This window comes from Pagrus pagrus (genome assembly GCF_965226575.1).
Source record: "Pagrus pagrus genome assembly, chromosome: 6".
In the NCBI taxonomy this organism is placed as follows: Eukaryota; Metazoa; Chordata; class Actinopteri; order Spariformes; family Sparidae; genus Pagrus; species Pagrus pagrus.
In genome coordinates, this window is record NC_140190.1 from 4,199,127 (window position 1) to 4,211,926 (window position 12,800).

Here is a 12,800-nt window from a genome sequence, read left to right on the forward strand (position 1 = left end):
AGGTACAATTGATTTGATTTGATTTGATTTGAAGTCTGTGGTGTTAAATCTGTAGGGGGAGTTAATTAAAGCACGAGGCATGGAAATGGGTATGTACAAAAAGGGAAAAGCCATAAGGGGGGCGTTAGGGGGCACTACTGAGCTGCCGTGCCACGCCTGAGGGCAGTTATGGTATCGAATTAACGTACTCATGGGTTAGACGCTACGTGCCAATTTTCACGGAGAAAAATAAAAACAGAAAACCAAAATAAAATATAACATGACAATAACATGATGTCTTGGTTCATGTGATCTTTGAAGTGCATCATTATCATTTTCATTTTCAGCATCATAATTGTGCACACCAGTATAAATGTTGGGACTTACCAAAGAAAAAACAACAAAAAAATAGAAAAGAAATTGAAAATTATCTTTGTAGAACATCAGCATTTTCTTTTTTCATGATCATTGTCAACATCCTTATAGTGCATACCAGACCTCATACATGAGGACCGATATATAAAATTGTTAAGAGAAAGCAAAACATTTGTGATCTTCAAAAATAGAAAGTGTGGGAAATAATCAGTGATACTAAAATCAGTGACCAGCTTCTCAAAATCTGCAGCTCTTCCAACTAAATTCATCATGTTGACGAAACAAAATGATGTCACAGTTTCACTGTCAGTCACTGGTTTAGTCCTTATTTTACTTTGAATGAACAGACACATCAAAATAAAACACAAAATTTGTTTTTCGAAAATTTAGTTATTTGTCATTACACTGAATCATACGGAGAACGGCCATGGATTTTTCTTCTTTTTATGCACTGCTATCTCGTGTTAACGACTTATTATCTCGATATAACAAAGTTTTTTTTCTAGTGAGAACAAATTAATTATTTAGTTATCTCGATATAACAGAAAGACTTTTGTTTTTGTTGGTTAATTTTCAAATCTGATGATTGCACGCTGGTTAATGTGATCGTCCTGATTTCAGCCTACAAGAGCTGCCACTGTCTGGTCCAGGTGTGTCCCAGGGAGATCACATTATTGATCAACGCATCAGGATGTACTTCAATCAAGGTCTAACACATACGGAAGCCGTGGCAGCTCTTGTAGGTTGAAATCAAGACGAACACATTATCAATTAATTCATCACGAGAAACAATCTTTGTTATATTGAGATAAGTCGTTATCAGGCTCTCACCACCACGCTGCATCTTTGCTCCGATTCATTTAATTGCCGTTCTAAAAATAGACCTGCAGTCAAGTCGCGACCGTGTTTACTTTCGGTTTTAATGAAACGAAACTTAAGGAAAAAAGTACCGAGGACATGACCTCGGTGTCCTCAATGGTGGCTACGGCCCTGTGTATATATTTGCATGGTTAAATGCTTGTTTGAAGGTCTTAGTCCAACTTTTACACTGTTGACTTTATGTTGAAAGCATCGTTTAATCCTTTCAGTGCTCGTTCCTTCGTGATTCGTCTCAACAGGCTTTACTTCATGGCAAGCTCTTGTCCATTTGTGCTCATTGTAGACATGTTCTGACTTTTTCCTCAGCTACATCGTGCTTTCAAACCTAGAGGGAAAAAATACAGAAAAATATTATATAATCTCTTTAGTGGCATGCAACCAAAAAATGTAATTCCAATCAAAACAAATTAGATCAATCAAGATATTGTGTTATTGATTCGATAACGTTTTGTGCAATTTCATTGTAAAGCACTTGACTATTGCTAAATCATTGCAATATATCTGGATAAAAATTCAGATCAATAACATGGAGGGAGGAGACTCTGGGGCTTTCTGTGTCAGGTATGTTCTTTATACTGCACATAGAAACCGAAAGTATTTGATACAACAAGAAGAACAGGTTTCTATGATTTTATCTTGTTCTTTGTCCTCCGAGCTTGTACGTGATGACCAAGGACAAATGTCAGGACTTGAGATGTTATCAGTAAACCAGTCTGACTATTAACCTCCAAAAATCAGTTGAACTCTGATTAGACATCAAGATGTGATTTGATTCATTCATTGGTGCCATCGGCAGGTTTGAGTCTTTTGTAATAATGATGAAACATTACACAACTTGTGTTTTATGTATTTGCAGTTTTTCTTGAGTTGGTATTTGTTGCGAAAGAGATGAATGGTTTGTATTTTTTGTTTCTGTTTACATGCAGGCAGGTGTTTCTGTCAGTACTGTGCCAACTTCCTTCAGAGTTAACAGCAAAACCATTGTGATTGTGTAATCGGCCGACATCTTGGGGCGCATGGCGTCTGTCTGACTTCCCATTTCTCCGACTTCCCATTTCTCCGACCATACAATTCTTAATTTTTGCGTCCATTAGTCCGACTCTCTATTTCTCCGACTACCCAAAATTTCGACTTCCCATTTCTCCGACCATACATTTCTATATTTTTTCGTCCATTAGTCCGACCTCCCATTTCCCCGACTTAAGTATGCCCGGTGTTACGACTTCCAGTAATTACGACAGTGTATTAGACCGACTAATCCAGCCCAGAAGCAGGATAGGCTGAGATATCAACTTAATCTCCTGTATTTTGACGGCGCCACAGTGTAGTCAAAAGCGCGTGGGTCCTGCTCCTGTTCCTTTTATTTTTTAAGACATGTGCACAGATGTGATACAGTCAGTGAAAGCTTAATTAATAAACACAAAGTCTCGGCATCCGAAGGAGGAGATGCCTTGAACGGGAAGCAGACCGTGGTGGATTTCAATCACACACTCCGACCCCAAATGTTGCAACTTTAGAAAATTTTATCCAGGAAAAAAAAGACTTACAAACACGGACCAAAACGGCTCCATAATACGCACAAAAATCCAAAAGAAACTAAAGTAAGAAACAATAAATAAATAAATAAATCTCTGCATGACATTTTGTTCAGTGAAATCCACAGACAAGACGGCTGCACAAGTGGGGCGTCAGTTTATTTTGAAAAGTGCTGGGGACAATAACCATATAGGCTACTGGAGTTTGTTTTGAGGGGTGCTGGGTAGGCTACAGTTATGTTCCGTTAGTTTTGACTTTTGTTAACACTAGAGGTGACCCCGAATCATACACCGCGGAACCATGGGGGGGCATGGCCCGGGTAACTTTTGTGCTCTGATTATTTTATGAATAAAGGCAAGCTCAGCCTACCCGGGGTTACTTTAAACCGTGACTGTGAATCTCCTTCGCCTCAAGCCATGACCCAGAGCCGGTTCGGTCCAAAGTCGGAATTCTGGATGGTCGGATTTAGCCCTGGTCGGAATATAGAGATTATTTTGGTCGGAGCAATGGGCAGTCGGGCCAATGGGCCTATAAAAGTCGGATTAATGAGTAGTCGGAGAGATGGGCGGTCGGACTTTTGGGCCGTCGGACTGACGTATGCTCCCCGACATCTTGGTGCTAATGGGTGATCTACACCCGTGTGGATCCTCTCCCATGTGAATCAGTGCCAGCCTCATTTCTCTTGAGTATAGTTTATACCCAAAAGTGCCTGCAGGTGCAAACTCTCGTGAGGAAAGGAAAGAGAGCAGATTACACAGGAACGCTCGATTAGGCATGCCCTCACCACGATCTATGTCGCCCATAGATCCCGCTGTCCACTCTCGGACTGACAGGGACCTACATGACCGACTTAAAAGGTCTTCCTCCTCTCAGCCTCTCCCACCTTCAAGCGCGCACTATTCGTGAGGCCCCTCCGACAGGTACCTAGATAAAATGGCTTGAAACATAACCCGTTTCAAACCCAAACCTTTGATGAAACTCCCTGGCAATTCGACCCTGAATCTCTTCCCAACCCTCCCACCCAAGTGGTTGGCATTGTCGCTCGAGCTCAGGCAACAGCCAATGCTCCCACCAACTCTTCAGAACCAGCAGCTTCTCGCTTACTCCTGATTTCACTGATTCCGACCTTAAAGCACTCCAGGCTCTTAATCCGGCTATCCATCTGATCTTACTTCACCTGTCAAGTGCTTCCAACCTAGACATCTCTACCACGGACCTTGACTTCCTGGCTTGAAATACTTGTATGACGCATGTCTCCGATGCTCTCACTTCCCTCGCATCAGTGGTGCCTCAGAGCCACAGGGGGGTGATGCTAATGCATGCCCATGAGTCTCCGTGCACAGGACATAGAGGAGCCAGAGCAACATACCAGGCACTCCAACAAGTAGTCTATTGGCCACACATGCAGAAAGATGTAGCAGACTACATCAAAGACTGCTTGATTTGCCACCAGGCCCAAACGTTGAACCTGCTTCACAGAGCTCCCTTCCCACGAAGGGGCCGCAGGGCCTACTACGACCAAAAAGCGTCCTGTGACAAACTCCAAGTGGGGGACAAGGTGTGGTACTACACCTCTGGTCCCCTGACAAGAAAGGACAACCAAGACATCAGAAAGCTTGCCCGCAAGCTTTTGCCCCATATGTAGTAGGATATGTAGGGACACATGCCTCTCGTCTGAGCTATTAATTGAGGCCTTGTTTCTCTGGAAGTAAACATCTTTTATAGCTTAACTGACCCTGTGACCCTTTGTACAAGGAGCCGCTCCGTTCCTCCATCCAGTCTCACACAGCCTACGTTATTTTTCCTTTCAAAAAACACTGTTCAGACTCAAAACTGCAAAAGAACGACTTACACATACCTGGTTGTGGCTGTGGGACACAATCACTTGATCAACAGGGCTGTTAACTCTCACGCAATCAGAGTGAGAGTCAAGTCAAGCAACGCCGCTATTTCTCACGCCGTTTTATCAGTATTTTTTTTGATGGTGCGAGAAATAGCGGCGTTGCTTAAGTGCGAGCAACGGTCATTTGCGTGACTCTCACTCTGATTGCGTGAGAGTTGACAGCCCTGTTGATCAGTAACTTAACGACTGATTTTTCAATGGCCTATTATTGAGGTAAAAATAGAGAGGGCCAGTGGCGTTAATTCAACGACCGCAGGTGGGGCAATGTGGTGTCAAACCCAGCACTGTCAACAACACTCAAACTGCGTTTTCTCTTTATCGTCCTTAAACTTGGCCACTTCCACAATACACGAAACAAAACCATGTGATACAGCTGTAACAAAGACAACAGAATAATCCCCTCTCTCAGAGGAACCTCCTTGAATAAATAAAAGGTCAACATTTAAATTCAGTCAAAATTTACAAATACAGTTGTTAATTGTTGAGAGGCCAAGGTCAGCCGGTCCCACTTCAGTCTCTGACCTGATGGCTGTCTTTTAACCCATCAAGGTGACTGGGCTGGCAGCGCCTTCAGCCTCAGGAAGCCCAACTCAGTCTTTAGATTGCAGCATCTGGAGCGGACCCTGGCCTGGACACAGGACACAGAACAGATGAGAGAGACAGTGTCTCCTGCATGTGGGCCTACATAGACTTTTCAGTGGAGGTAATCAGACACACCTGCCCTCAATCAACACTTACACACACACACACACACACACACACACACACACACACACACACACAGCCATTGGCTCACAGCAAACACACACAAAACCACTTCCCCTCAGTGCCCAATACTGTGAAGTTAAGAACCGTGTGAATGATACAGGTCTACCCTGTTGCACCTGCCTACACACAGTATGCCAGCTTCCTCCTCGTCACAACAATGTGTAACACAATGTTTTTTGCATCATTAACATTCTTGTCTTGTTTTTCTTTCTTCACAAGTTCAGTGACGCATTAAATAAATAAACTCTGGAAACCAACCGAGTGAAACACATGAAAGACGTCTATTCAACGTCTTTGTCTTTCACGGTTGATGTCTGGGTGGCATCCTGATAGGGTTCAAAGTAAAAGTTTTTACGTTGTCATTTTAGACATATTTTCAACTTAATTGCAGACTTCCAAAGGACAACTCGTTGTAGTTCAAAATTGAAGTATTAATCATGGCTCAATTTTACTCCATACTGTAAAAGCTATTCAAACCTCGAGCCTCACCTTTTCATCATGGGGCGTTCTTCATTTACTATCAGCATCATTGATTATCATGTTTTGGTCATTCAACCTGCGAACAGTAGCCCACCGGATAGTTGGATGACCAAACACATGGTTGCTGACAGTAAATGAAGACCGGATGGGACTTTGCATTTCAATTATTACACTGAAGAAGTGAGTCTGCAGGCTGCCCTGGTAGCTCACCTGGTAGAGTTTGTGTCCGATGTACCAACGTTCAGGCTTGAGATTTGACTCCACCCTGTAGTTTTTGCTGCATGGGGTATGAGTTGAACTTCATGAAGCTGGAAGTCTGTAATCACAGCTTAAAAAAGATGTCTAATATAATGTTGTAAACACTATAATTTTGCACCCTGTGTAGGTGTCAACTGGACATCAGTAGTGAATGTTGAAAGACATCTAAATATACTTTTTTGTTCCCAATAGCTTTTACACAGTCCATTGACTTCTAACAAGTTGTATTGTGTTGCTGATGTTAAAAATAAGAACAACAGAACTAGAGGAACTGAATTGGATGAATAGCAGACATTTTCAGGAAATAGAAAAAAAATATTAAAGACATAAAAAAAAACATCAAACTCTCTTAAATGTAGAGATTTAGGTACTTATGTTTTAAACCTTCTTTAAGGTGCACAACTGATCACAAGCAAACATTGCTGGAATTAAACAGGGTGTGGGAAGGTGTGTGACATGATTACAGGTTTATTTTCCAAGTGACAACAGAGGAAGTGAGTGTCAGAACTGTCAAACTGTAAAAATGGAAACACACCCAATCCCCGACATTTCTGTGGTAAGTATGTTCAACACCTGTGCAGTATATAAAGAGCAGCAGTTCTGGTAAGGTGTAGTATCTCCATCCAGGGTAACTGATATCTGACCTGTTCATCATGATGAAGCTGATCCTTTCTCTGACTCTCATCTGGGCACTCTCCAGCACAGGTAACTCTACTTATTCTTACTTTAGACTTTCTTACTCACTTTAAACGTTTTTACTTTTACAACCGATCCTTGTAGATAAGACTTGGAGGGTAAATTTGAATGTTAAGGTATAACAGTAAAAGAAGGAGGCTAAAGACGTGATGAAATAATGACGACTTAGATTACTGTCCTACAAACTAGATGCCATTTACAAAAATCCTGTTGCACAAGAGGAAGAAGAGTTTTCAGCCTTCACAGGCGATCAGAGAACCTCAGACATTTGAGATGTGATCATCATTCATTAACTGTTTTTCTCCTTATTGCAGCTGGAGCACTTGTGTGTCAAACGTGCACCACTGCACAGTGTTCAAGCCTGATCCCTCTGACATGTGCTTCAGAGACGATGTGTATAACAGCTACTATTCAAGGTATTAATTTCTTTACGTCATCTATTCTATTTCAGTGAAATATACTGTATGTGGCGTTATGAGTCCAACATTAACAAACTGACCTTTGATTTTGTAGCCACTTTATCTGGAGTGACACTGCCACTGATCCTCAAAGGATGTGCATCGTCCGCACTGTGTCCAGCCACAGGCTCTCAGACATTTTCAGTCAACTTGGGGACTTCCAGTGCAGTTACATCTGCTCAGTGCTGCAACACAGATAACTGCAACACAGCAACTTTAGCTGGTAAGTATAGACAGAATATAAAATAAAATATATTAACAAATAGAACACTGGTATCTTCTAACATGTTTGATTTTCATCATGAAGCACTTTAATGCTCTCTTTTCTTTGAGTAAATGATTTTGGTCTTTTCTGTTTCAGCCCCAGCGACTCCGGCAAATAACAGCCTGCAGTGTTTCACTTGTACCGACCAACTGTGCAACACTGAAACACAATGCAGGGGAATCGAGGACCAATGCTTTCAAGCGAGTGGTGAGTCTTTGTGATACAGTACAACACAGATTGTCTAAAAAAATGTCGCTACCTGAGTTTTTTAAGTTTTTAAAAGAAGTCACTACAAGTGAACTCTAGAAAATCAACCAGTTGAGGAACATTATTAAATATAGTAACTAAAGCACTGAACTTATGTATAATGTTGAGGTGTTTGAATATATACATTTCAGAGTCAAATGTACAATTTACTGCACTGAATTTACATAAAGGCTATTGTGAGTTGTTACTTTAGAGATGAATATTCAATTAAAAATTAAACGCATATAATTTTTCAAAAAGCCCACATTTGATTTAGACATTAGAATTAGCTCCACCTACTAAAAATAAATAAATAACATAACTACACTGTTAAATTATTGAATATTGTGAAATAATTGTTAAGTTTATGTTTCTTAAGTTTTCACCTTTTATTTGTAATAATATTTGAACATTGTGAAGAATCTGAATAGTTCTTCTTGAAATCATTAACAAACGTGTTAAAACTGTGATTTACAATTTTCTATTATTTTTTTTTATCTACAGTGACAGTTTTAGGCGTCACTTCTTCAACCTTTGGCTGCGTATCTTCAAACGAATGTGCAGCTGCTCAAGGCCTGGGTAACCTACCTTTCCTGGGTAGTAATGGGACATTCACCAGTGGGCCATCCTGTTGTGGGACCAGTTTGTGTAACACTGCCAGTGATACCTTCTGTATCAGATTAGGTATGATCCATCTTCTCCTTGGACTCCTCATATTTACCCTGTGTTAAAACACAGAAAAACAGGGATGCTCCACCTATGAAGCCACCGGGACTCTTAAATGACCTTTCAAAACCTGGCATTGGGTTTCTGAGTGATGCTGCGTTTAGTTGGCAGTTACAGCAGCTAGATCCGAACATAGTGGAGAAAATCTCCATCTCCTTTGTCCCTGGAAAATTATTTTACGTCACAGTGTGCATCTTACAAGGGACACTCCAAAATTAGCTGTGTGGTGAATAATGACGATGATTTCTCAGAGCTGAGTAATTATCTGAAGTGAAGCACACGACTTAACAATGGCGTCACAAGTCTCATAAAATGTGTCAATATTATTCTGTAATTCAATTTATTTGATTGTAATGCATGTGGCTGTTGTCACACAATATATTCACATTGATTTATCCTTTCTTTAATTATATTTTTTTAATATTCTAATTAATTATGTTAATCATTTGCATTGTATTCTTTGATTCATTACTTCTCTTTTAGTGTTGATCAAAGGGCAGTTTTTTAATGAAATGTATTGAGATCTACTGTATCGTTTATTCTAACCTGTTTTAATAAAGCTTTTCTCATAAATGAGACAACAACACTTGTGTTTTAATCTAAAGACAAAGAAATGAAGAACCAGTGACGTGTCAAGCCATTTTCATTAACAGCTTAATAGTCTTTTTATACAACTGATTTATACTATAATAAAAACATACTAGGAGTTTATAAGTTATTAACTAAGTCATTAAACGTTTCTGATGCTGCTTAAGGTTTATTAGAGGAGGCTATTTTTAAACAAAACAGCAAAACTAATCAAACCCCAACTACAATCTGATAATATTACCAGCCCATATAAATACAAATACTACGTAAGAAGGTAATCTGGGGTTCAGTATCTTGTCCAAGGATATTCGGTCATGCAGCAGAGGGATCCAGAGATCTAACAACCAACTTTTCCAATTAGTGGATGACAGAATACTAATTGTTGTGAATCGTAGGGGTTTCCAATTAATGTATTCACTTGTTGCAGCCGGCCACACTTTCAAAATGGAGTGTCACGTATTGATTTTTTACCTTTTTTTATCTAAAATGTGACAAATCTTATTTTATTGTAGAGCTGCACGTTATAAGAGAGGAGACACACTGTAGCAAACAAACCTTTCCCCAGTCGTCTGGTTTATTACAGCCGAACAGGGAAACTCTTTAGCCAGTTGTGTTCCTGCACTGACATGAGTGCACATTTGACATTTACAACAGTTTCAGAAGATTTTGCTGCAGAGGCAGATGGACCTCCAACTGGCATTAAAGTGGAGAATATCACATTAATGCCATTAGCAAGAAATTGAGTCACTTTATGGCACTCTGGATTGAGTCAGAGAATAATTTGATTGTGAAACGGTGCACACAAGTAGTAGAAATGTAACCTGTGGGTTAAGAGTTTTCAACATTGTTTTCAGTGAGTCACTGAACTATTTAAGCGTTTTTTTATTAGGCTGGTGATTTTATACATACAGTTCTTATGTACCAGTGATCATGAGAGTCAAGTAATGGCTCTCTCCCCATTCATTTAGATATGAGCCTGGTCTTTGTTAGCCTGAAATAACTGCCTGGGGAAAGATTTGCCTAAAAAAACTTTTGCTGCACCCGGCACACTGATCCCCTCGGACCTGACAGACCTGTCTGTGAACAGCTTTGCTTTTCTTGCTTTCTTTTTCTCTCCAACGGTGAGTTGACACTGGCTCTGCTGCAGTGCCCACACAGCTCCAGCTCCTCCCACTCTTGTCAGACGTGAATTAATTGTGCTATTGCTCTCAACACGCAGAACCCAAGACTTGTTATTAGGGCCGGGACTTTAACGCGTTAATTAAGATTAATTAATAACACAAAAATTAATGCGTTAAAAAACGCATTTTAATCGCACTTATTTTTGCACCGCAGAACGTTTCTCACTTGATGAGTTTCAGGCGTACTGATTATACTGGAGCACAATTATTTAACGAGTTAAAAAGCCGCCGACACTGGCGCCCTGGCAATAGCAACATAAGCAAGACAGCTGGACTTTCAGCGTGTTACACCAACCACAGCACGCTGTCCAGCTCCTCTCCCAGGCTGGCCTTGAAAGTGAAAGTGAAAGTGAAAGTTAAAACTTTACCGAAAAATCCTTGTCGCTGCTAAATCATTGTGGGTGATTATTTATTATTTATGTCACTCGTAAGGCCGTGTAATAAGCGGGATAATGTATAGTTACATTACATTATCCCTTACTTACATCAGGCTGAGTTCAACAAATCAATTTATGCTACTGCGATTTAAGTAGTTAAATACAGTAATCATCATAGTGTAGTGGCAGGAAAGACCATTTACCAAATAACGTGTTACTTAAACATTTTTCATTGTGCTGTGCTCTAAAAATAAACTAACAAACTAGTGTAGAGTCCTGTATAAGGAATGTTCAGCTTAAATTTTCCCCTTAAAATTTAGGTTCTCGGGAAAATTGCATCTTATCAGGTAATCGTTAATCGATCGATAAGGTCCATCAACTAACGATTAATGAATTAATCGATAATTTGCATCCCTAGTCGGTTGGTCTTGGTTAAGTACCACCTTGAAAAAAAAAATAAACAATGTTTTGTTGCTTAAGCTTATGTATTCAGTCATTATTCAATGGTATACTAAAACCCATATGAAAAAAATTGCTTCTCACTGTTCTCAGGTCAAATATTTATATGCGATTAAAAATGCGATTAATTTCGATTAATTAACTACAAAGCCTCTAATTAATTAGATTAATTTTTTTAATCGAGTCCCGGCCCTACTTTTTATATATATATCTTTTTCAATGAAAAGCTAAAGTCTTATGCCCTCAGTGTTTGATCAATGTTTCCCTACGGCGTCGAACACGGTATCGAAAATTGGTATTTTTCCAGGCATTATTGAACAGCAGCCAACATGCTGTGGATAAAGCAACAAGTGTCACTGATATACTGTAAATTGTATTATTTAATAATTCAGAATGTTATTATTATTATTGTTATTATTATTATTATTATTATTATTATTATTAGTAGTAGTAGTATTACTGTTATTATTATTATTTCATACTATACATACACAAACTTTACTCTCTGTGCAGCGATGCAATGTAGTTCGGTAGAGAGCAAAAGGAATATTCTATATAATATACGGGTGAAACTTGAAAACGACCTCTGCGCCACTTATTACTGTTGGGAGGTTTGCTTTTGCATTTCTTCGAAAGTTGTCTGTGCTTCACAATAATGCCTTAAGCAACTGAAGACAAAAACAAGTAATTAGACATCAAAGCCTCATTTTGAATATTATAAATATATATATATATTCTTGCTTCTCCATGGAGGTTTCTGTCTCCTCCTTTGAAGCTCTTTTATGTTCCTCCTCTCCTCTTCAGCCACAGGGAAGCAGCAGATCACAGATATTTATCATCTTGTCCTCTGAAGTAACATTCAAAAATAACATTATTAAGATCAGGGGAGCTTCATTTCCTCGGACCCAGTGGCATATATACTTAAACTTACTTATATCATACTTATACTTACTCAAAGTACATATATCCAGGATAAAAGGACTTGTGTCTCGACAGGATTTGGAAAAACTTGTCCATGCATTTATCTTCAGCAGACTCGACTACTGTAACGGTGTCTTCACAGGTCTTTACATCAGACAGCTGCAGCTGATTCAGAGCGCTGCTGCTCGAGTCCCAACAAGAACCAGAAGAGTAGATCACATCACTCCAGTCCTTAGATCTTTACTCTGGCTTCCTGTCTGTCATAGAATACAGTCGTCTGCTTTCCGTCCCTACAGTCAAAACTAAACATGGAGAAGCAGCGCTCAGTTATTATGCGCCACACATCTGGAACAAACTCCCTGAAAACTGCAGGTCTGCTCCAACTCTCACCTCTTTCAGATGAAGGCTGAATACTTTGTTTGCTGCTGCCTTTCACTGAAGCAATGTCAAGGCTTTGAACTGCACTGTGACTTTTATTCTTTAGTCCCGTCTCTTTTAAATTTCTTCTATTTCAGCTTACTTTCCTATTTCTTAACTTGTTTTAATGTTTTGCTCCGTGAGGTATTCCGACTTCTTTTAATGTCTTTTAATGTAATTTTATGCACCTGTAAAGCACTTTGTGTTGCCCCTTTATTGTGATACCTTGATAAGTCATATAGACCATATAGACCACACAAAATAGAGGCTATAGTTCTTAACAGGTCG

General features: G+C 39.6%; 1 protein-coding gene across 1 annotated transcript; it reads left to right on the plus strand.

Moving 5' to 3' along the window:
- The first annotated feature begins 5,308 nt into the window (after positions 1–5,308).
- Positions 5,309–9,144, plus strand: LOC311258002 (uncharacterized protein). The gene is made up of 6 exons (XM_084354029.1): positions 5,309–5,375; positions 6,806–6,883; positions 7,189–7,290; positions 7,388–7,555; positions 7,694–7,804; positions 8,348–9,144. Exons 2-6 carry the CDS (start codon positions 6,832–6,834, stop codon positions 8,572–8,574), a joined length of 660 nt encoding a protein of 219 aa, XP_084210155.1. The 5' UTR covers positions 5,309–5,375; positions 6,806–6,831; the 3' UTR covers positions 8,575–9,144.
- The last annotated feature ends 3,656 nt before the right edge of the window (positions 9,145–12,800 follow it).

Coding starts and splice junctions, on each gene's coding strand:
- LOC311258002 (XM_084354029.1), top strand. CDS start 6,832: ATGATGAAGCTGATCCTTTCTCTGACTCTCATCTGGGCACTCTCCAGC. Junction 7,556..7,693: donor CAACACAGCAACTTTAGCTG/GTAAGTATAGAC, acceptor TTTCTGTTTCAG/CCCCAGCGACTCCGGCAAAT. Junction 7,805..8,347: donor CCAATGCTTTCAAGCGAGTG/GTGAGTCTTTGT, acceptor TTTTATCTACAG/TGACAGTTTTAGGCGTCACT.